The sequence below is a fragment of the Cylas formicarius genome, unplaced genomic scaffold (genome assembly GCF_029955315.1).
Source record: "Cylas formicarius isolate icCylForm1 unplaced genomic scaffold, icCylForm1.1 PGA_scaffold_1__22_contigs__length_36826433, whole genome shotgun sequence".
NCBI classification, from domain to species: Eukaryota; Metazoa; Arthropoda; class Insecta; order Coleoptera; family Brentidae; genus Cylas; species Cylas formicarius.
The window spans coordinates 11102784-11126099 of record NW_026844264.1 but is presented as its reverse complement, the minus strand read 5'-3'; the positions used below and the strand labels follow the sequence as shown (position 1 = coordinate 11126099).

The window sequence follows — 23316 nt, the reverse complement described above, 5'->3', positions numbered from 1 at the left end:
GGGCTCTTATTTTCTTTTGCCGGCAAGATTTTGACGAATGTGCTCCAAAAATAAGGTTTCAAATTTGATTTTAAAGTTATAGAAAAAGCAGACGCTTTAAATTATTTTCTTCAAAAATATTCAATTTGAACAGCATTAGAGTACTCAAACTCAAGTAATATTTTTCGCAGCTTAAGATTTTAATAGCGGTAACAGACATTTACAACGGGTTTATAAGAAACCTTAGTGTGCAGAAAGTAAAATTTGAGTCCCAAATCAACTTGGCTAAGTCTTTTGGGGGGTGCAAACAATATTCTAATGCACTTGGAATTACCGTTTTCCCAACTTCCTTGGTTAATACAATTGTAAAAATCTAGTTTGACAATAAATAAACAACTGAAAAGTGAGATTATGATTAAATCCCGTCAGACTACAATTTCTGAGAGAAATTTAACTGTTACTCATCATAGAAATGGATACAGCCAGAATGGTAAATAAATGACCATCAACTGTTCAGCATATCATTGAGCGTTACTATAACGAAAATAGGGTCGAGAATAAGTCAAGGTTAGCTCCAAATAAGTTCTTCAATGAACGTGAGGAAAGATTATTTCAAAAAATGTGCTCCAAACATGTGTGTTGAGGTGGGAAGACCGTTTGGAAAAAGATGTAACCCCGAAACATTTTGACTAATCCTGCAAATAAATTATTTAAATGGTCGAACTGCCAGAAATAAGCCTTTCATTAGCCGAAGAAACAGACGCCTGAGATTAGCATTCGCTAGAGAGCATATAAAGATTTGAACTTCTAGAATTCAACAATATTTGTCAATGACACCAATATAAACTTATTTGGATCCGATGGAAAAATATCAGCATGGAGAAAGCCTAAGGAAGAATTAAAATATAAAAATTTAAAAGCTACGGTAAAGCACGGTTTCATTGAAGTAAATATGAACCAATATGTGTATTTGGATATATTAAGACCGCATCTGGTTGCTAGTGCCCAAAAATTAAATATGGGTGACAATTATCGGTTCTATCATGACAATGATCCAAAGCACACGTCATTTCGGGTCAGCAGTTGGTTGCTTTATAATTGCCCAAATGTTATTAAGACACCAGCCCAGTCGCCAGACTTCAATTTACTTGAAAATTTGTGGTTGACATTAAAAAACAAAGTAAATAGTGCCCCAATATCTAACAAGAATGAATTAAAAGTAAAAATTACTGAAGTATGGAACACAATTTCCCCGGAGTGTACTAGAAAATTAGTTGAATCCATACCCAGAAGACTACAAAACGACGAAATATTAGCAGGAATATTTCAAATTATGCAGTTGATTTGGTTATATTTTGTTTTGCATCATTTAATCTGTGATGTTAATATTGTATATAATACACTTTTTTATAAGGCACTATATTAACGTAATTTCGGTAAGTTGTTTTTTTTTTTAAATAAACAGACATTCAGACCAGTTAATTTTTGTTATAGCGACTGCATGTTAGCTGTGAGTATATGCGTTCCGTTCTTTTTCGTGTTCCGTTCTTGCTCCATCATGGATGACTATATTGATGACGCGTCAACAAGTGAACGCGACGCGGAATATTGTTAATAATAATCCGGGGGATATTTTAATAAATTCATCGGCGCGGTCTAATTAACAGGAATGTCCGGCATTTCGCTCTTAGAAATTCATATCGGCTCTCGCGCGCGCAATTTAAATCGGAAACCTTTTTCGTTTCGTAAAAGGAAGACACTCCGTTCGCCATATAGCTACCGAAGCAACCCATTTCTGAAGAAAGAATCTCAACTTTTAGTGTTTGAGACCGTTCTGCGAAATGCAAGCGGCAACAGCGTATGTGCTCTGTGTCCGATATGAAGTATTAAATAAATTAAGGCAGGTGTAGGTAACCGTTCACCTTGAATTAATGGTCGCAAGGAGTATACCGCGAGACCTCTCTTTCGATGATGTCCGCACGGGAAGGGAAAACAATGGAATTCGACGCGCTCGCAGCCATATATACCATGTGATCCGGTTTCAGTTGTGTCTGTATGGCATTTCGATTAAGCGAACATAACCTATCAGAGGAAGCGTCGCCCCCGGCGAATGTTTTGCTTAGTTTTGGTGATCTGTGACCCCGTTCATTGATAATCTTCGTCATTAAAGCGTTCTTTTATTACACAACCCAAGAGTTAAGGCGAGAAGTGGCGATTAATACTCCTTTCTTGTATATGTATTCTCCACTACTTCAACCTAAACCTTTATTTATTATTCCCGTTAGGAACACAGATAACTTTTCTGGGCTTCGAATGCTGATCGCTGCTATTGCTAAGACCTGGATTTGTTCACAATTTCACATGATTCCCTGAAGAAACCACTTACACTTAGACTCTTGAGTAGATACTCAACTTCTAATTTGTAAACTTTTTTTCTTGTGACTTTAAATTCTCTTTTCTACTCCTTACTCCGAATTAACTTCGGGCACTTCGGGCGTTTCTGGTGGCTTTAGGAGCGTGTTTTTGGTAGGTTTCCGGTTTCACTGATCGTACTTGGGGACGTGGTCACTTTTAAGTCACTCTGCTATTTTGCACCCAAAAACTCATGCTCGTAGTGGTACGTAGCACGTTGAAAAACTTATAAAATACCAATAGATTTTAGAATTTAAATATACAAAAAAAGATAAATAATGGAAGTACTACAATCTATTAGTATTTCTACCGAATCATTGTCTTCCACCGTCAAGCACACGTTGATAAATTTCTGCAGTCAGTCGTTTATTAAATATTGTGTCCGCTCTTGCCAAATCAACCGCATAACTATAGTGCCGTTTATCGAACTTGTCGCATAATCTTTTTTTGAGATATTCAAATGTAAGTCCCGCCGTTGACCTCTAGTCCAATAAATTTTTCTAGAACCCATGGCGGATTTTGGCTGCCTCAGCAATTATCCACCATTCGTCCCATTGAATGAATTTCGACGGTTTTGTGCGACCAAGTGCTCTTAGAAGTGTGGTTTATCAAAATTGTTCGTTTATTCAATATTTTATATTGTGTCTGTACCAATTATTCTGACGAATTTCCAAGCTTGACGTCAAAAGTGTATTGAGATTTTAAATTTTCCAGGAATACAAGTCACAAATAATTCATTGGTTATACTCGCTGGTAACGACCAGCAGATTAATTATGTACCAAGGAATATTGAAATCAAAATTAATAACCTGACCTTATCATTCGTAGATTTCTGCACGAGTCTGGGCTTAATTCTAGACTCAAAACTAAAATTCCTGCAACATGTGACAAGTTCGCTCCGAACTTGTCATAGTAGTTAATCTATAGTCAACGTCATTGCTTGTCTCGCGATATAAAAAGAATTGTATTAGTGTATAGTGCCCTGCCTTGATGCTGTTGAAAAATATCGCATTCTGGAAGTGCATAATTCACGTCTTAGACTAATATATGGATTGAGTCTCAGAGACCACATAACACCTTTCCTAAACAAATCTGTCGAGCTTAATAGATATAGGCTCCATGTCGCAACCCTTTTTTACAAAATTATTAAGTATAAACATTACCAGTACAACAAAGTTCGTTTTAGAAGCGATATACATAATTTAAAATTACCTTGCAAGGGGCTCGTGACTGTTCCTCAACAACCTAAAGGGAGTTTTAAAAAAATCGTTTTCCTATAATTTAGCTTTTTGTTCTAAACTTCTGACTAGTCAAAAAATGTTTTAAATAACATCTTGAATTTGTTTGTGATGTCCAATTTATCTATAACCTCTCTTCAAGGAATATCCGGATACGATACTTAGCGATTTGAGAAATCCCAATAAGAATATCGACTCCATTTGGTTCCCAGAACGACGCGATGGCGAGGTAACGCACAATATAATTAAATATAAAAAAATAAATATAAATTTGACGGGTCAATTCCACAACCCTGTTAGGAACCATGTGGCAAAAGTATTAATTATTTAAACATTATCGAAAAATATATTAAAAATGTAATTATTTAACAGTTTTGACTTTTAGGAATGCTGAATAAGAATTAAATTTTTTACAGTCGTTTGTTTCTCACATTTTGGCCTACGACCTTATTAGTAGTTGGCTAGGGTGTTGATATTGCTAATAAAAGTCATCTGATACTTTTTTTATTTCTCAAAAATACCGAAGCCGAAGCTTTAGTTAGTTTCAATATCCAATCTTCAAACACTTTTAAAAATTATTGTTACGTAACATTTGGAATTCAGCCTGTTAAAGCTTAAGACGGCCTTAACTTTGAACAACAACGGCAAATCATAATGAATCTACCAGAGTTATAGTCAAGGCGCAAGGTGTTTTTTGTCCTAATAAGTAAAATGTATTTGAGGATAACTTTTATGACTTTTACTGACTGTGTTTTATAGGTGTAAGCGGACTCGACAAACACTAAGACGTTATTCTACGACTAAGTATTATTATTGTTCTAAGGTTAAGTATCTGTACTCTATTTAATTTTGAAAATAATCATTTTTATGGTGTGTGTCTGTCGAATAACATTCTTTTTCTTGTATTTTTGTGTCTTCTACATAATTCTTCGATTTGTAAACGAGAGTATTTTTTAAGACTATTTGCGGTAGATAAAGGTAGATCATAAGAAAACAAATGGATCGTGGAATGAAGCAGATGTTCCCCGGTTAGAAGCAGACATGGAAAAGAACGCACCAAATATAAAAACGGTTCCATTTATCTTCGGATGCTAAACAAATTGGGAAAGTAGGAGCACCAATAAAAACACATAACATAGAACGTAATAAATTGTTACTTTGTCCTAATATTTTTATGCACATGTTTCAAAAAGTGCTTGCGGCGAAAATGTTTGTTAGTGTAGGTAGATAAATTCCTAGGACGGTTCTGGAATGGTTACGGGTAAGGGTCTGCTCAACAGGGTGTTCTATAAGGGATTGCGGTTTTGGTGTAATAAACAGTAATAGCACTATAATTCTGCTTCAAGTATAACAATCATTCTTATCTACATTTTGACCCAGATTGCCAATCGCAGTTACTCAGGGTACTCTAAACCATTTTTATTACTCCCTTATAATTCTGAGGCGACTATACTAATAACGCCATAGTAAACGCAAACGACATTCAATCAGAATTCGAATTCGTCGCGACTCTTACGCGGCGTTGTCAAAGCATTCCGCGGCGCCGGACTAACAGTCGCTTCCCGGACTTCTAATTTCGACAACTGACTTCTTTTTGTTCCCAGTCTATTCATCAAGACGCAGCTGGGCCGTCGAAGTCGATCGAAAAACGTCGAGAATTGCCCGCGATTATCCAAAAGGATCGCTGTCGGAACGACCTGCAGTCCGGCACCAGGAATGTCGACCGTTAAGAACAGCCGAATCATCGCGAACCACTCCCCACCTATGTACTTAGTTCCCATATTTCGGATGCCTCGGCACTATAGGAAGTTATGATTTTATGATTGCCGTTTTATAGCTGAAGTGATGTTTGCAAAAAGGAAGTTTGGTCATGGCAGGGAGTTCAGAATGAATCGGATTTATAAAACATTTTCGGATTAAAAGTGGTTCCACTTTTGTTTGACGTAAAAATGAATCTTAGCAGGTGTTTGACATCGGATATGTACTTGACGACGTTACGTTGATTACTTTTTTTGCCTGAACCTATCCTTATCTTATTTATCTCAGTTATTTTGTGTTATACTTATTAAAATTCCTGAATCATGAGGTTCCACCGAAAGGAAGAAGTTAAAACCGTCCATCATGGCTTGTAGATTGTTCGAGATATGTCTTAACTTAAGTTTTTGGCACCTGCTTCATAAAATCGCATAAAAGAATAGTAAACTTTCATGGAGATTGGATTGATAAATACATAACCTACATTACTTAGACTATTTTTCCACAGCAAAGAGTCAGCGCTACACATGGCAATCATCAACCTGGATGGAAATCTATCGCCACCCAAACTTAAGGATAGAGAGTACAGATGTGAACAAGAGCCCTCAAATCCACAGTGCAGCTACATTCAAATGGCCAACCTCAAGCAAAATCTTCCCAGAAACTGAAGGCTTCCTATGCGCCCTACAAGATCAAGTCATTCCGACGAAATTTTACCTGAGGCACATTGTTAAGAACAAAAAAATAACTGACGCCAGGTGTCGTATGTGTAGTAAGGATCCCGAGAATGTAGAGCATCTTCTTAGTGGCACCGCGTGAATATACAACCAGGCACAATAACGTTGCAAAAATAATTCACAGTGTGAGTTGCTAAAAGATTGGCCTAATAAAAGATAAACCGCTAAACTATCAGTAATCAGAAACCGTATTAGAAGATGTGCACTACAAAGTGTGCTGGCATAGACAAATACAAACAGATAGGCCAATACTACACAATAGACCAGATATCACAGTGCACGACAAAGACAAACGAACAATTACCCTAATAGACGTTTCCCTACCCTCCCCTGTTAATATTGGAAAGAAGCACCAAGAATAAATTGAAAAATACTTACTACTCGCTGAGGATATAAAGCAGCAGATATGGGACGCATAGTCTATCAAAACCATCCCCATAATAGTAAGAGCGAAAGGCGAGATCCTGACGAAGCTGGCGAAAAACCTTGAAGCAGAAGGCTCTCTCCACGCAGCTTCAGAATAGAAATTTTAGTGTTTTGAGATAATACATCACCGGCACTAAAATATTGGCCCGTACTTACGGTGCATTAATTAATAATAATAAATTGTAAATGCGCTATAATAAAATACTTGAAAAAGCGAAATTAACCTATAAAGCTACTGTATATTAATTACTTACATAATAATAAATAATTTACTCACATAACAGTTAAGGCAGCACAACATAATATATAGATACTTATTTAAAAAGCAATGCAATATAAAAAGCAAAAAAAAAAATAGTCAAACTCTGAACTCAATTATCAAAATCGAAGGTCATGTCATAATTGGATCAAAATTTTAGAAATTAAATAGGCATATGAAATAGGCGTATGTATTCATATGAAAGTTACCAATATGCGTACTTGCCAGTAATATAGATTCCAATAAGGAGAGATCTGCCCGTTATTTGCAGGAATTAACTTCATGCAAATGGTCGACATCTGGGCAAACGACTCATTTATCTTTTACAGTTATTAAGGTTACGTTGGCTCTTTTGGTTTTAAGGTTAAATTGGATTTTAGCTTTTCACCTCTGAGGATTTCATTCAGCCAGTGGAAAAATTTAATTCCTTAACATAGAATATGAAGAAAATTTATTTGTGCTATCGCATTACTCAAGCGAAGGAAGAAAAATCGTCCACCATACGAAATAACTACACTTCCAAGTTGATTACACTGGGGAGCCCAGGCAGCTGTCGAAGAATCTTCACTGTGGTCGAACGTCAGTTTTTTCTGATTTTTCCGATTTCTATTGTTTATTTATCCATTTTCATAGAGTATGGAGTAAGCTGCGCAGAATCCAGCTTTGTTTTTATTTTCAATAAAATATTTAGTATTATTTCCTAGAAGATACTCTACTGCGTTTATATTTACCGTTTATATACACATATGTTCTTACAACTCGCGTTAGAAAAAGTCCTTTGAAAATGAAAACACTTTGTCTATAGGTCCTCATGAATATCTCCTCTTCAACATTGAAAGTGGAATTTTCAAGCTACACCTTTAACAGTCAGGAATTTTAAATACTTTTAGAAATCGAGATTTATTTTTCCAATAAACGTTTTTTAATACCCAAAATCGTAGCGCGTTCGTAGATGCTATGGGGTGACAAAAATCTGCTTAGATACGGCAAATCTTGGATGGATTCTGGCAGCATATTTAATGCTCATGACATAATAAATAAGGAACTTCTTTTGCCAATGTTTAGGATTGTTTTTATTTTTGTTTTTTATATTGTTTGAATTATTCTAGATGATGCATTGTCGTTCTTTGTAAGTAATGTTTTTTTCTTTAAACGCTTTAGTTGGTAGCCGCTGTAGCAATAGTTGCGTTAGGATCCAGGATTTGCGCTGCAGAATACATGTTACTTGGCTAAATGTAGGGTATTTGTAACATTTAAATTTCCAGATATGAGTTCTTCAATCCATAGCCTAGATGATAATTGACTCAAGAAAAATACAGTTTTCGACGATTGTTTGGTATTAGAATCTCATTCATTCATTTAAACATTCAACCAACCAGATCAGAAGCATATCCCACCGCATGTGGTGGTGATCTAATATATGTGTTTTCTCTAAATTTCCACATTTTCCAGAACTAGATATAATAATCGAATCTGGTACACAGAAAATCGAATATTGTTTTACTGAAATTTATAGTTAGTGTTAAGTCACTGCCTAAGAATATTTCAAAAATATTTTGAACTACTTTCCTCTGGATTCCCCGACAACGAAAAAAGCATTTTCATCTGCAAAGTTAGCTACAGTACATTGCATATAGTATACCATAAATATCTAGTGCCGACACGTCATTCAGGTAGATTGTAAATAAGAGAGACTTAAATACAGTTCCTTGAAGGACACTAAGCGTTCTTGATTAGCACCATTTCCATTCTCCCCGCCCAATTATTTTAAAATATTTTTTTATGTTACATCTAAATCCATTGTTCTCTTTCTATTTTTTTTTTTTCATTAGAACAGTGTCGAAATTTAAATCTATTGCATCTCAGGCTAAGAATTGTTTTCGGACACCATTCTGTTTAATTCTATTTATCCAAAAATTAATGTAAATATAAAAATTTAATGTAAATCTGCAGTTTATGACTTTCTTCTTGTCGCCACTTTCGAAGGCAGGTTTAAGTACACCTATTCAGAACAGAACAGAACAGTCAAACCCAACCTCTTTCTTCTTTTTAAGACCTAGAATATTTCTATTGCTTTCAGAACCATGACGGCAAAATAATCTAAGGTTACATTTTTTCAAAAATTATTTTTCTTTGGTCAAACTTGATGAACTTCACTCTTTTAAGGTAAGTTAAAATTGAAAGCATTACGCTCTATAAAGTGTCTATAAAATGTCTATAAAATGCCAACTGCAAGACAAGAGAAATCTGGAAAAGTCAGAGAATCCTAATTTTTCAAGTTCCTAAGAATCTGAAAATCTGTAGAACACCCTGTATACAGTTTTAGGTGACCGATAGTGCCGGAACAAATTTATTGCGATTCCTCACCTTTATGCGTCCGCGTTGAAATTAATATACGGGTAGCTGTTTGTGTATACCGCCGAAGTAAATGTTTGCTTTTGAAAAATGACCCGCAACCGCATATAATTGAAGAGAAAAAAAGGTGTCGGAACGAACAAAACCAGTCCGGTTGAAAAATGTTCGCGCGGAACTGCAACGTTCGCGAATTTTTACAAATTAAAAAAGATCTTTTAACTGTTAGCCTTGAGAGCGCGCATAAATACGCGTCTTTGTCGGAAAGTCGAAGAACGCGAGAAATGATAAAGGTGGAAGCGGGCAAAGATTAATATTAATTTATTTTATCTTGACACTGCATTTGGTCATGTAATACCCGTTTAATTCATTTAAAAAGGTTCGGACTATTCAACCGAAAAAATAAGTCAAGATATAATGTCAAATAGTACCTATTAAGACGTCAACAATTTTGATGAATCGTGTCCCGGTCGGCGCAGCGTGGCTTACAACAAAAGGCCTAGGAGGGGACTTGTTAACATGTTAACAAGGCGCTTTATTGCTGGAATGCGTGTTCGGCCGAATTTTCCCCATTGGTCGACGCCGCTGTGCAGCATAGTACAAATTTTGGGCTTTTTTACAATCTTCGATTTCGCACAGTTCAAAGGAGAACTAGCCCACCGCACATGTTTGACGTAAGCGATTCTTTTGAGGAAAATATTAAATAGCTTTAATATGAGGTAGCTTTTGCTTTCGAGGCATTCGAACAAAAAAAACGCTTCAGTTGACAGTTTTAAATTTAAATCCAATGCTTTGTCATTTTTAAGGTACAATATACATGGCATGACGTTATGCAACCTGCCAAGATAACTTCACAAGCAAAGCAGTATTTATTAGGTAAATTATCACAGCTTTCAAATTTCACAGGAAAGGATTAATGATGGATATCAATAAACCCGATATAAAAAAATGATAACTGACTTTAGTAAATCACTCCTACGAGGGCAGCGCCAAAATTTTCCGGCCTGAATATGAAAGAAACAAAGTAGAGTAACAATTGTTTATTATTTTTCGATATAATCTCCCTTAACTTCAATACACTTATTACATCTCTTTATTAACAACTCAATCAATTAAAAAAAATATTTTTTTGGTTTGTCTGCAAAATGAGCTAAAACAACCTCTTTTAACTCAACTTCGTCGTTAAACCACCGTCCACGTAAGTCCTTTTTCAAATATCCAAACAAATAATAGTCGCTGGGGGCCATATCTGAACAATAGGGAGGATGATCTATCTGTTGGAACCCACACTCTAAAATGGCAGCTTGTGCAACACCAGCAGTATGGACAGGTGCATTATCGTGCAAAAGACGCACGCCTCTGGTCAGTTTTCCTCGACGTTTTACACGTATGCAATCTCGCAATTTATGTAATAATGTTGCGTGATATTTACCATTGACAGTGATATTAGTTTGTTTAAAATCTATCAAAAGAATTCCTTCACAATCCCAAAAGATCGTGGCCCTCACCTTTTTTGTTGACTGTCAGACTCTGAATTTTATTGGAGGTGCTTCACGCTTAAGACGCCACTCCATTGATTCTCTAGATTTGATAGAGGGCCAAAATAGAGAACCATAGTTTCATCTCCCGTCACAATAGTTTCTATCACAGGCTTCGGTTCCGACCCACAGAGTTCCAAAAAAGACCGCGTACACTCGATACGCCGTTGTTTTTGAATAGTCGAAAGGTTTTTAGGAACCCATCTTGCTCTAACCTTATGCATACCTAAATGATCGTGCAGGATTCGATGAACACTTGTATCAGAAAGCTTAGTAATTTCTGAGATTTCCTTGACCTTTAAACGTCGATCACTCAATACCACCTCCTCCCCAATCGCAACAATATCTTCCGTTATGACCTCCATTGAATCATCTTCAAGGGACTCCTTCCCCGTTCGAAAACGTTGTGCACATTCTTTTACTACAGAATACGAAGTAGAACTATGACCGTACACACCATCCAGCCTTTCTTTAATAATTTTAGGTGCTAAACCTTCTTTTGTCAAAAACTTTATAACTGCTCTATACCCTAATTGCGAAATTTTTTCGGACACGTCTTGTTTAAAATGCTGTCCATAAAAAATTATTTGACACAAGACTTCAATTTTTTTTTTGCAGTCTACTAAGATATATAATTAAAAGAAGACAGGCCGGGAAATTTTGGCGCTAACCTCGTATGTAGGGAGTGGTCCAAGATATCAACTTTAAATTGGACCATAGGCTGCCTCATGCACCGACGAAACTTAGGTAGCACTATGCTAACAATATTTAACTTATATAACCATTTAAAGTTGTAGGGGAAACGAAAAACTCTATACCTAAAATCTAATCATAGTGGGTTTTTCAGCTTAGACAATGACGAACATGAAACAAAGAAAATAATCTTACTAAAACCAAATATGCTACAGAATATGAATTCCCAACTCGAGAATTTGGAGCAATCTTCAATCACACATATATGCCTCTCTTGTTTCACCCAGATTCATATTGATGTCAGGGAAACAACGCTGTACCAATAGACATAAAAAATGTGCACCACTTTCGAAACCAGCACTGAGCATTTTTACAATCATAGCTTCACTTTTCTACGATTTCTTAACTGTTGTACCAAAGTTATTTTATTCGGAATGTCATAGATTTCAAGCTGCAGCTACTTAGCTTTTGGATACTCGGAAATTTACTTTTATATGTTTTAACTAATTATATTGCCGGAATAGATAATTTTTGTTACTGAACTGAAAAAATATTTTTGTTACTGCACTCGGTTTTTTCTTGTAATAACAAAATTTGACTACAATATAGAGTAATATTATACAGCTTTGGGAACGTAATTCGCCGAGAGAGTGTTGAATACAAAAACGATATATATTATATATGCCTGAAGAAAAATTTATTTTAAAACACTGTTCATTTTTATATTCTAAAAGTTTGTCTTAATCACAAAAAAAAATTGAATAAACAAAACAGTTTGTTACTCTCCAAATGAAGCTTTACACAGAACGATCCTACAAACACCTGTTCATTAAATTGTCTATAATAAAAACTGTCCTTATTATAGAAACAGGGCGTGGATATGCAAAATGGCGTAGTAAAAGCGCTAATCTACATTGTATTGTGTATAATGAGGGCGCAAAATTAATTTACTTATCCATTTTGCTTATAAATTCAGTAGAATTAAAATACTATAAAGTTTTATCTCTCTTATATGCAGAACAACTTAAATAATATTATAGAAAATTTTGCTAGTTTAGCAAAGTTCATATCGTTACTTAAGAAAAAATTAACCATCTTTTAAAGTCAAAATTATTATTATTAGTATTAGTATTAGTTATTAGAAGTAGAATGATACCTTTTTGAGAGATAAATATGATGTTACAAAAGCGCTATTATTTTCACATAAAGTATCTGTTACTAACAACCTGCGCCTTCTTTTGGCCACACCCTATATATATATATATATATATATATATATATATATATATATATATATATATATATATATATATATATATATATATATATATATATATAATGCCTTTAGGGCAACGTCTTCTTCAGAACGAAGTATAAAGGGTTCAATTTCTGTTAATTGCTGATTTTTGTAAATTGCGTAATTTAAAAGCAATTTTCTGCTGCCCCTGATTTATCCCCATTTCGTGATTTATTTTTCGTTGCAGTTTAACGTTCAACGGCTCCAAGACGCCCACACCCTTTCGGCCCAGAGCTCGGTGTCGGGCGCCGCGTCGTCGGCGTCGGCGGCGTCGGTGGGCGCCGGTAGCGTCCTGGGCGACACCCATGCTATTGGCGCGTCGTCCGTTCACCCCCACCATCCCCTCTACTTGCAGGGATCCGCGCATAGTAGTGGGGGTTCCGTGAGCTCTACGGGAGGTGGTTCTCCTACCAGCCCTCTCAGGCCTGGAAAAGAAGAAGACTGCAGTTTACACGGTAGGAGTAGTACTGAAGGTACGGCGGTTGATACCTACACACCTATACTGCAGTAGGACTAAGTTAACCCAAGACATTAAACCATCCTGAACTTTCAGGATCATTTAATTGCCTTAGTAATAATACAGTGCCTTTATTTTTTGCGTACATATATACCAAATATAATAATGGAAGTTTACAATTAATTACATACGCTCTTCCATATAACCACCTCATAAAAAAAAACATAATGAGTAAGTAAAGAAAAGATATCTCAATAAAAGTTTCCTTAAAACTAGAATCAAAAACAATCTACAACAGAGAAAAATAAACAACTCTTTTACACTGTGGAAATATTCAACTCAACTCAACTCAACTCAAGTTTTTTTTACAGCTAAATATATTTGGAGCTTCTTTAATACTATTAGGGAGCTCCAATGTCTAGGTACTCAAAGGAGATTACATTGGCCAGTAGAGCACTCGTTGATGAAGACAGACCTAATTAGTTTATCTGATAAATATTGAGGAATGCCCGTTGTGATAAGTTTATATACTAAGCACCCAATTTGAACTTAAAATCTGATGGAGATACAACCAAGCTGACATATTGACATAATCGGAAATATGATCGTATTGTTGTTCTGCACATTTGCTACTACTGGCTACTTGCCTCAGTCTTACTCAGGACCGGCCAGAAAACTACACTTCAACATGCAAGCTGCGATAGAACCAAACTATTACAGAACCTGAGTTTAGCTTCTTGGCGCAGAGCGTATATTTTAAGTTTAGCATACAACTTTCACAGTAAAGTCGAGACATGTTCGTATAGAAAAAAATTGACGACCCAAGATACTTGGGCAATTTCTCTCTCTCTCTCTCTCTCTCTCGATCTTCCTCTATGCTGTTCTCATAGACCCAAAGTATTTGAGCTTTAAATATAAAATTGAATGAACTATAACATAAAATGCTCTACTGTAGTCGAGCAGTATAAGCTCCGTATTCAGTTTCCGATCAGAAGGCGAGAGAATATTCCAAACTTTTCTGAACAAAGAAATGAAAATTATTTCGATGAATGAATCATTTGATGCTAATACCTGTGAGAATGCTTTAAAAGAACAAACATAAGTATACAAGTGAATTTTGCCAACAATGCTCTTTCTGATTCCACTTGCTAGAAACCATCTTGCTCCATATTTGATTGCTTCAATTGGTTTTTAATTTTATATATACTTAACATTGACTGAGCATGTGGGTTGAATATATTGAAAAGAAGTACGTCACAAGAATAATCAATCCTCTTCATAATTTTATGTGGTTAAGCTGGAAAAGCAACTAAAGTCTGCGCGAGATACATAATTCATAATATATAATCTCCTTCGTTAGAGTTATTTTAAAGCAACAAGTTAGCATCGTGCAGTTTTATTTTCGAAAGGGTCAACCCCGGCAGCCACAAACGATTGAGTATTGGTCTTTTCCTTGGTCTATAATCACTCATATTGTCCAAAACATGTTGACCCTTTTCTTCCACATTAGATGCTCTGTTTGAAATATGCTTTGCTTGATTAGATTTTGTTACAAGATCATTGGTCCTGCGAAGCTGGTTCATTTCACTGTTGTGGTATGTCATGTAGGATGGAAGTTATATCTAATAGTATCCGAATAAAATGCTGTAGTTGTATACTGCGTCCAGCTGTCCATTGCATCCATCTGGGTGTGATAACTGTAATTTTTTTTTGTTATTTGATTTATAGGGCTACCTAAACTTTATTTTCGGGCACTGTAGAACTTGAATAGATAAAATGGTCGATAAGTTTTTCTTTAATAATTTTCAAATAAGTATTCTACACGCGGTCTCTCGGCCGCGTTGTTTGCTTTTTTTTTAATACGTGTCACGCCATAAAAGTTTTAGTGCCGAATTTAGGAGCAATTTTAAGCGATCCCCGCTTCTGTAGGTTTCAGAGTTTTATTTTGACATTCCGAAGACATAAAAATTAATGTCCACGATCGTGTCGTTGGCCCAGCCTCATTTAAATCGAAAACGATCCACATATTATTGGAGCAGTAAATTTGACGAGGATCTGAAAATGTTTTTATGGTCGGTATTTGTTATCTGCGTGGTCTATCATCGATCGATTTTATTACCTCTTGTGATTGTAGAAGAAATTCTGTAAAATAAATTGCGTTTTACCAGTTACGACGAAAAGTGAAATAAAATTGGTTTGTTTTTTCATTTGTGATTTAATCTGGTAGCATCGAATTTAACGGTTGTACACAATTTCATATTACTGCGGTGCGCAAAAATGTATTATTTGTAATAATGTAGTATTATATATTAACGACATATCATCAGCACATTCGTTTAAATATATTAGTCTCTGTAGTCAATTCTTTCGGGGAATGAAAAGGTAGGGGTGCGGTGTTCTTTTGATAGTTGGCGAATAGAAAACGTTTAAAAATGTATTCGTAATTATTTATTAAAATTCGTCTCTCATCTTTATCAACATCCTCTAATCGACCCCCATCAAATTTTTGGAACCATAGTGACGATATAAAAAATGTATTACTATGTATGTCACTTCGCATTGTTTGTGTTCGTTTTGAGCTTTTGTTATAGAACGACAAGTTGAACATTGTGAGGTGCAACAATGCAAAAGTTCGACGATGAAAGAGCCTTATCAAGTATTTATTAAGCGGCCCTTTAAATATATAAAGAAATCACGAAATAAAGAAAAGAAAACCTCTAGGTATATGGTTTTACATAACTTAGAGAGTATTATAACTTAATTAATGTATCTATAACAACTTTTGTTTTTTTTTTTCTGTTGTTGTGTTATATTTATAGTTTTTATTATGGAAAAACAACTTCAAAATTACTTTTAAGTATTGCCTGTTGCCTATGAACAGATATACGAGCTCTATTTTGTCTTATTAAGGAAACCTTAAAAAAGACTTATCTATATAATTTTGGGTATGTACTTTTAAATTTTTAAAATGTTGTTTTATTTTTATTTTTTTATTTAAATAATAATAGTAATAAGTATTTAGTAAGTATTTGTTAAGTGTATAGTACTTTTGTTATTTTTAAAGTTTTTATTGTGAAAGAACAAGCTCAAAATAGCTTTTCGACTGTGGCCTCTTTAGAAAAGTAGACCATCTACACTAAATATATATTATTAGGTTTTATTAAAAAAATGGAAAATATTTATTTAATTTTATTTTTTATATGCAAATAACACCAATGTGTATAGACAATTCTATTAACGCTACAAATGCTTTAAGGCAACGATTTCCCTGTTTTTGATAAAATTGTGAATTAGAAACATTTTCAGTCCCAACCAAATTCAGCAAAAAAATAGAAATCATCCTTTTTAGTTATAGTATGCATCATCATTTCTACTAAGAAAACAGAAAATAACAGAATCAAGGACACTCTGTAAATAGAATTAAATATGTTTTCCAACCCTCCAACGAATTTGTTATTTTACGTCATAGGGGGGTGTTGCAACCGCTTGGAAAATTTTGAATCTTGCGCATTTAAAACTCCCTAAAATTACCATTTCGAGGCAAAAAGACCTTCTTTGTCGTTTCATACAGTAGGTACTTATAATCTGTTATAGTTATAATTGTTTCTCATTTATACTGTTCAAAATCTCAAAAATCATAGAAAATTCAATCGACGAGGTTCCGAAACTAATACCAAAACGCGACGGCGACATGAAAACAATTATCTTTTCGTTCGCGTAACTTATTATCGATGATTTTGCAAATATGATTGACTTAAAACAAATTTTATGAACCCATATCACACTCGTACCAAGAACTCGGTCAGAAACGTCGGGTCGGCGCAAAAATGTGCTGAAAAAGCGTCGCCATTGTTCGCCTTCGGGAAAATAAAACCGATTGCGGGATTCCACGACAAGTTTCTTTGGGGCCCCGACTTAACTAATTAATGATTAAAATTTCGCTAATGCTGAACGTTTAATTATATACTGGGTGTATCGGAGCGCTCGCCGCTCGCAACTGCCAAGCACAGCCGAAAAAAATCACGACGTTTCGAACTTTCAGGTCATCAGCAAGCTGACGATGACGATTCCCAAGACGGGGGTGGCGGTTCTAGGGCGCAATACGTGTCTGCCAATTGCGTCGTCTTCACGCATTACCAAGGAGACACTGCGGCCGTGGTCGACGAACACTTCAACAGGGCGTTAGATAAAACCTCGACGCATTCTAAAGGTAAATTTGTAATATTTCTATAGGCTAATGATGGTATGTCCTATGCAGTAAATCGACACCCAAAGCGGCAATCAACTTAGTACTTTTTCCTGCCAACGTCAAAAGTATCTAAACTTGTTTTGTCCAACTTTTGTTGGCAACAATCCAGCAAAAATCCAAGAAATCATTTATTTCCAAATTGTTGACAATAATTAACATCTTTTTTAAGCTTTTCAAAGTATGGTAAATTCGCACTACCACTACCAATGTTTATTCCTTAAGCTGATAATTCAGATTCAGCTCGTAATATCAAAGTTTTGAGGGTCGGAAAGCTATCCACCTTAGACATGAATGCAATTGCATTAGAGGTGATAGAACTTCAGGTTAACTTTTTTTTTATGTTTGAATTTTATTATTGGGGTCTTCCCGTTTTTCTTCGGCCATTGTCGAAGATCTCCATACTCCGTGTCGCTTCAACACAGACGTAGAACTAAACCGATCATGAAATTGCTATTGTTGTGATGCAAATATAGCCATTTAGGCAAGGCACGGGTGGGGCGAAGAGTGTTGAATAAATATGAATGGTAACCAAATAAGGTGGGAAAAAATAATTCCTGAGAGGGGCAATAAATCATTTTCGTGCAAGACATAATATAAAAAAATTAAAAATTTCATAGTGATATCATAAAAAGTTAAATTAAACAGGCTTAACTTTTGAGGGGTTTTTAGAAATCTATAATAGCACAAATATCGTTTCTGTAAAAGCAAAATACATACACACATACACCGTTTTAATTTAAAAAATTCACTTAAAAAAAAAAAGCAAACGTAGTACATTGACCTAAGCTTTTATTGCTTATAACTATGTTGTTGATAGACAAAAATATTATGCTGTGATTTATTATTCCTTCTGCAGTACTCGCACACATTGTCTCAGCCCGTCAAGATATTTGTATAACGTTAAAGTAATGACAATGCTATTCCTTAATTCAACTTAATTCAGCTTCAAACCATATAAGTTACCCCGCATTAGCAAGAAGTCTATATGAAGTTCTCGGAAATAAATGACCATTTAGAGGTTTTGCTGTTAAATTAAGCAGTTTTTCAATTAAATTTATTCCGACAATTAAAACATCTAATTTAACTTGGATGAAAAGTGGCATATTTTCGGTAAATATTATTAATAGAAAAGTTTGGAACCTGTAAAATTCGTTCAATAGTCATTTTTGTATCGGATACTTTGACAATTAAAATTGAAAGTTTACTTTCCATATCACCGGCTTCAGTTTGGTGAGGTGAGGCGACAAGCACCTGAAATATATACCTCATATTAAAATGTCCTAAAACGAAATTAATACCTTGGATTTCTTAGGATTGTTTCCAGCTGACCATTTTTTTTAATATCGGACCAGCGTTTTCTTCAACATTAAGTGTCGAGTTCAACATAGGATATATTTCCCATCACGTTTAAGACTTCATTTAGATTTTACAGTGAAAAATATCAATTCAATAATTATTATTTATTACATATAGAGTACATATATTAAATATTTTTATGTTTTTAGTAAATAATTTGTTTGCTGCACCTCGTTAAAACAAAATTAGTTCTCGATCACCAAAGTGTGCAGCATTTCTGGCGCTAAATACAAATAAGTATAACGATTTTATAAAATATCAACCCTGACCGACCAACCCTTGGCTGAGCCGTTTTTTCCCACACAGGTTAGATATTGTGACTTATTTCCATGACCTCTAGAATTTGATCCATTATCCATTGACCCATGTCATTGTAAGAACATTTCCTCATATATTTCATAGTCTGATAACAGATTCTTGGTTTTTATTTCTTATCTTTTTTTCGCGTTTTAATCAAGAGTCGCTGCCTTACCTTGGGTCTACTCTAAAAATCTAAGAGAGACAATTTGCCGTTAAATAATATTTACAATGTAATTTTCTCAGAATTGCCCAAAAACCTATGGAAAATTACGAGCGAAATAACCGTAATCTATAAAATATGTGATTTAAAATGTATTGAACATGGCCTCCTCACCCGCTGCACCATATCTCTCTCACATTAGCACCCTACCTTGGCTAAGCTATAAATCACACTCTAAACCTATTATTGGCGCATTTCAAGCTTATGAAACTATATCTTTACAACCAATCCCCATTTTAAAACTTTTACTCATTACAACGTCAAACTGTCAAAGTTGCCTTTAGTTTTACTCAGAGAAAGGTGATTTGTTGTAAATTATTAAACAGATAATTATTTAAAGCGCGAGACGTTGTTGGATAGATGTGGAACAGACTGCTACCATCATTCCAACCTCAGTTTTCACATGCGTCGAATATTATTAAATTATTCCCTTCAAATAAAAAAAAGTGTTTGGTTTAATTTCGTATGTTCTGGTTAGCATTACGGTTAAATAGAATGTGATATCTACATCGATCACTTAAGTGTCAAAATTTGTACTTTTGTATTAGTTCAGTCGGTTTTGACGTTTCACAATTTCTATTTCCAAGTTATTTAAGAATTGAGGTGGCCTAATATGACTAATATGAGTAAGAGCGCTTTCCTTATCAATTTAACAAACTTAAAAAATGAAAATTCACGATTTAAATTTACTACGCCAAGTGGCTTCTTACTGTCACGCAGCACAGAAAAGAAACTTTTTATATTACCAATTAATTTAGCTCCCTGAATTTATCTGATTCGAACGACACCTGCTTGCTGTATATGCAAGGGTAGACTAAAACAGTTTCAGTAATAATAGGTTCTCTTCCATCTCTCATGACATGAAGTAATAATTTTCTGCCCTCCATGACTGTATTCTATCAATTTCCTTCAGTTAATTATCACCACTTTATTGAAATATTGATGCTTATTATGTTATAGTTTTGTTAATATTAATAACATTAAATTATAATTGAATATTAAATAATATTGGGTAATACGTTTCTAACCAAAACATAAAATCGCAGCAAAATTGCTCTACATTATCAAAACAGGAAAAGCAGCATACGAAACAAACATGTGAAAAATTCGCGGTATTCTTCGTATAATCATTTAGTGGCTCTTATTATTGCGAAAAGGCATTTACGGAATGTTAAACAACATTTATCGTACAATGAAGACGGGTTTTAGAAAAGATAAGAATTGGTTTAATAGTTTCCGAGTAAACGCTTATTATTAAACATATCTACGTACGTCTCTACATAAGATAGTATTCGCGATTCTAAGTTTTCTTCAATTGAAATACGATTTTAGATAAATCGATATATACAGGTTGTGATTTTTGAAGAGCTCCTAAATCAATTTGGCCGATTCTTTCAAATTCTTATAATTTTCTAGGTGTTTTTCACGAATCACTTCGGATATCATCAATTTGATTTGATAACAATATTGGTATCGTTGGCTTGAAGGTGGTAAACAATGATTCAGTAGAAATACTAAGAGATTGTCGAACTTTCATTGTCTATATTTTATGTTCAAATTACGCAACATTTCGCACAGCTATGTCACTACCGCTTATCAAGTGTAGACAGTGTACACTTTATAACTTGATATGCTAAACGTTTTAGCGCCCCAAGGCAATATTCAATTAATCTATATTAAACATTAAAATGTCTTATAAAATTGCTTCATCTTAGAAATGAGTGAATTTTTTGCAGAGCTAGTATTAAAAGTGTTCCTATAAAAAAGTGTTAGGTCTAGTTGGATTAAGTGAAGCGAAAACTTCTCGAGTAGAGTTGGACAATTGATAATAGGATTTGAGATTACATTAGGAGCAAGTCAATCAAGCCTCTCTTAAATTTGTAATTCGGATAAAAAATTAACTTTGCTTGTAGCTTTTCAACTTACGAGCTCTATGCTTTATGTATTAAAGGTCAACGCCAATAAAAGAGAAAAACTAACCAAAACTTAAAGGCTTCTGAGCAACGAATTATACGGAATCAACATTGAATGAAGATTTTAAAATACGTTGATGATTAGCAAAATAAAGTTTAGATATGCTTTTGAACTGTTGACATTGTATGACTTTCAAAAGAGGATTTAGTGTTCATAACAAGGTACTTTATCTCGTTGACTGTTTTGAGGTTCATACCCCCGAAACTGTAGATGCAATTTCTTCCATTATTAAAGTGTGAAAATGTTTCGCAGTGTTGACCTGGCGGTATAAATACAGTCGTTAATATCATCAATACATAAGATGTTTTTGAAAATCTTTGGATCATCAGTGTAGAGCAGCAATTTAGAATAACGGAAACACCGATCCACGTCGCTGAGAAAATATTGAGAACAAAAGAGAGCACAGGTAGGGTCCTTCTGGAACTCCAGAGGTTATTGTAATATTCTTTCGAATTATTTATTTTAACACAATGTGATTTGTTATAAACGTAAGATGTTAGTTCTTATTTAGCCTAGTGTTTTTAACAATAACTTGTCTACCTATACCATGATCCGTAATCATATAGTCTAAAGCAGAGAAAGATGGTGAACAAGATTTAAAACGCCTATAGTTCTTTTTTATTCCTTTCATTACACAAAAATAAAATTCTTTTTACATTCTGAATGAAATAGTCAATAACGTTTAAAAAAAAAAACAAAAATGTTTTCACCCGCCACCATTTCTTCCACTTGCGCTCGGTAAGATGGTAATAAGTAAGGGAGTAAGATCGTGAATTCTGAATGACACCAATAGCCATATTATTTACAATCTTCGTGCAGCCACTTTTTGGATCGTAGAAATTCTATCCGTTTTTCACATATTCGTATACTTTTCTCCCAACCCAGTGGACGAACATTCTTCCTCACTTTCTGCTTTTGCGTCTCCATTATAAAAGAGAGTGGTTCCCAAAGTAAGGGTCCTCGGGAAACTCGACGGGGGTCAAAATTTATATATAATATCCTGGAAATATAGTTACAAGAGGTCCATTGGAGCCAGCAAAGTTTTCAAAGTGGTCTATGAGAAAAAAAGTCTGGGAACCACCTAAAAGTGCTTGTGCTGATTCAATTTTTACAATTTTTACAAAATTTTACAAATAACAATTTTAAGAGGATTGAAACTAAACAAAAAGTAATCGTAATTGATTTAAATTTGTTAAATAAATCATTATTCTTCCGCGTCTCCTTTCCAAACCTTTTCTTTCAAGACTTCTTTATATTTTTCCACTATTCATTATTTTTCTTCCTTTCGACATTTTGAAGTTTCTAGTTCAGCGACTAATTGTACTAAAGATATATCATTAAAAGGCTTTCGGGGATTGTTAGGTTCATTTTCTTCTTGGGTCTCAGTTATATGGGGTGTTTTTTTTTCGATGTATAGAACTTTAAGTTGCAATGCGATGGATTATTCGATTGACATGAATTTTATTTATCCGAAAGATAATCTTGTGGCATTACATTTTAAATATGATTTCTGGCATATGACCGTCACTGCTGGCGCGGATGTAGTCCAATCTGGACGTCCAATTTTCGATGACTTTTTCCATATCGGCAATAACACGGCGAATGTTGTCTTCCAAATGGTCAAGCGTTTGTGGCTTATCCGCATAGACCAATGACTTTACATAGCCCCACAGAAAATAGTCTAGCGGTATTAAATCACAAGATCTTGGAGGCCAATTCACAGGTCCAAAACGTGAAATTAGGCGGTCATCAAACGTGTCTTTGAATAAATCGATTGTGGCACAAGCTGTGTGACATGTTGCGCCGTCCTGTTGAAACCATATCTCCTGGACGTCATGGTTATTTAATTCAGGACTGAAAGAGTTAGTAATCATAGCCCTATACCGATCACCATTGATTGTAACGTTCTGGCCATCATCGTTTTTGAAGAAGTACGGACAATGATTAAACCAGCCCATAAAGCGCACCAAACAGTCAGTTTTTCTGGATGTAACGGTGTTTCGACATACACTTGAGGATTAGCTTCGTTCCAAATGCGGCAGTTTTCTTTGTTGACGTAGCCATTCAACCAGAA

General features: G+C 34.8%; 1 protein-coding gene across 1 annotated transcript in view; it reads left to right on the top strand.

Annotated features, from left to right (window-relative positions):
* Positions 1-23316, top strand: part of LOC132696573 (protein vestigial) — a 60763-nt gene that overhangs the window by 11863 nt on the left and 25584 nt on the right. The window contains exons 2-3 of the mRNA XM_060661469.1: positions 12874-13159; positions 17186-17353. Of these exons, the coding sequence (XP_060517452.1) occupies positions 12874-13159; positions 17186-17353 (454 nt within the window). The remainder of the gene's footprint in view (positions 1-12873; positions 13160-17185; positions 17354-23316) is intronic.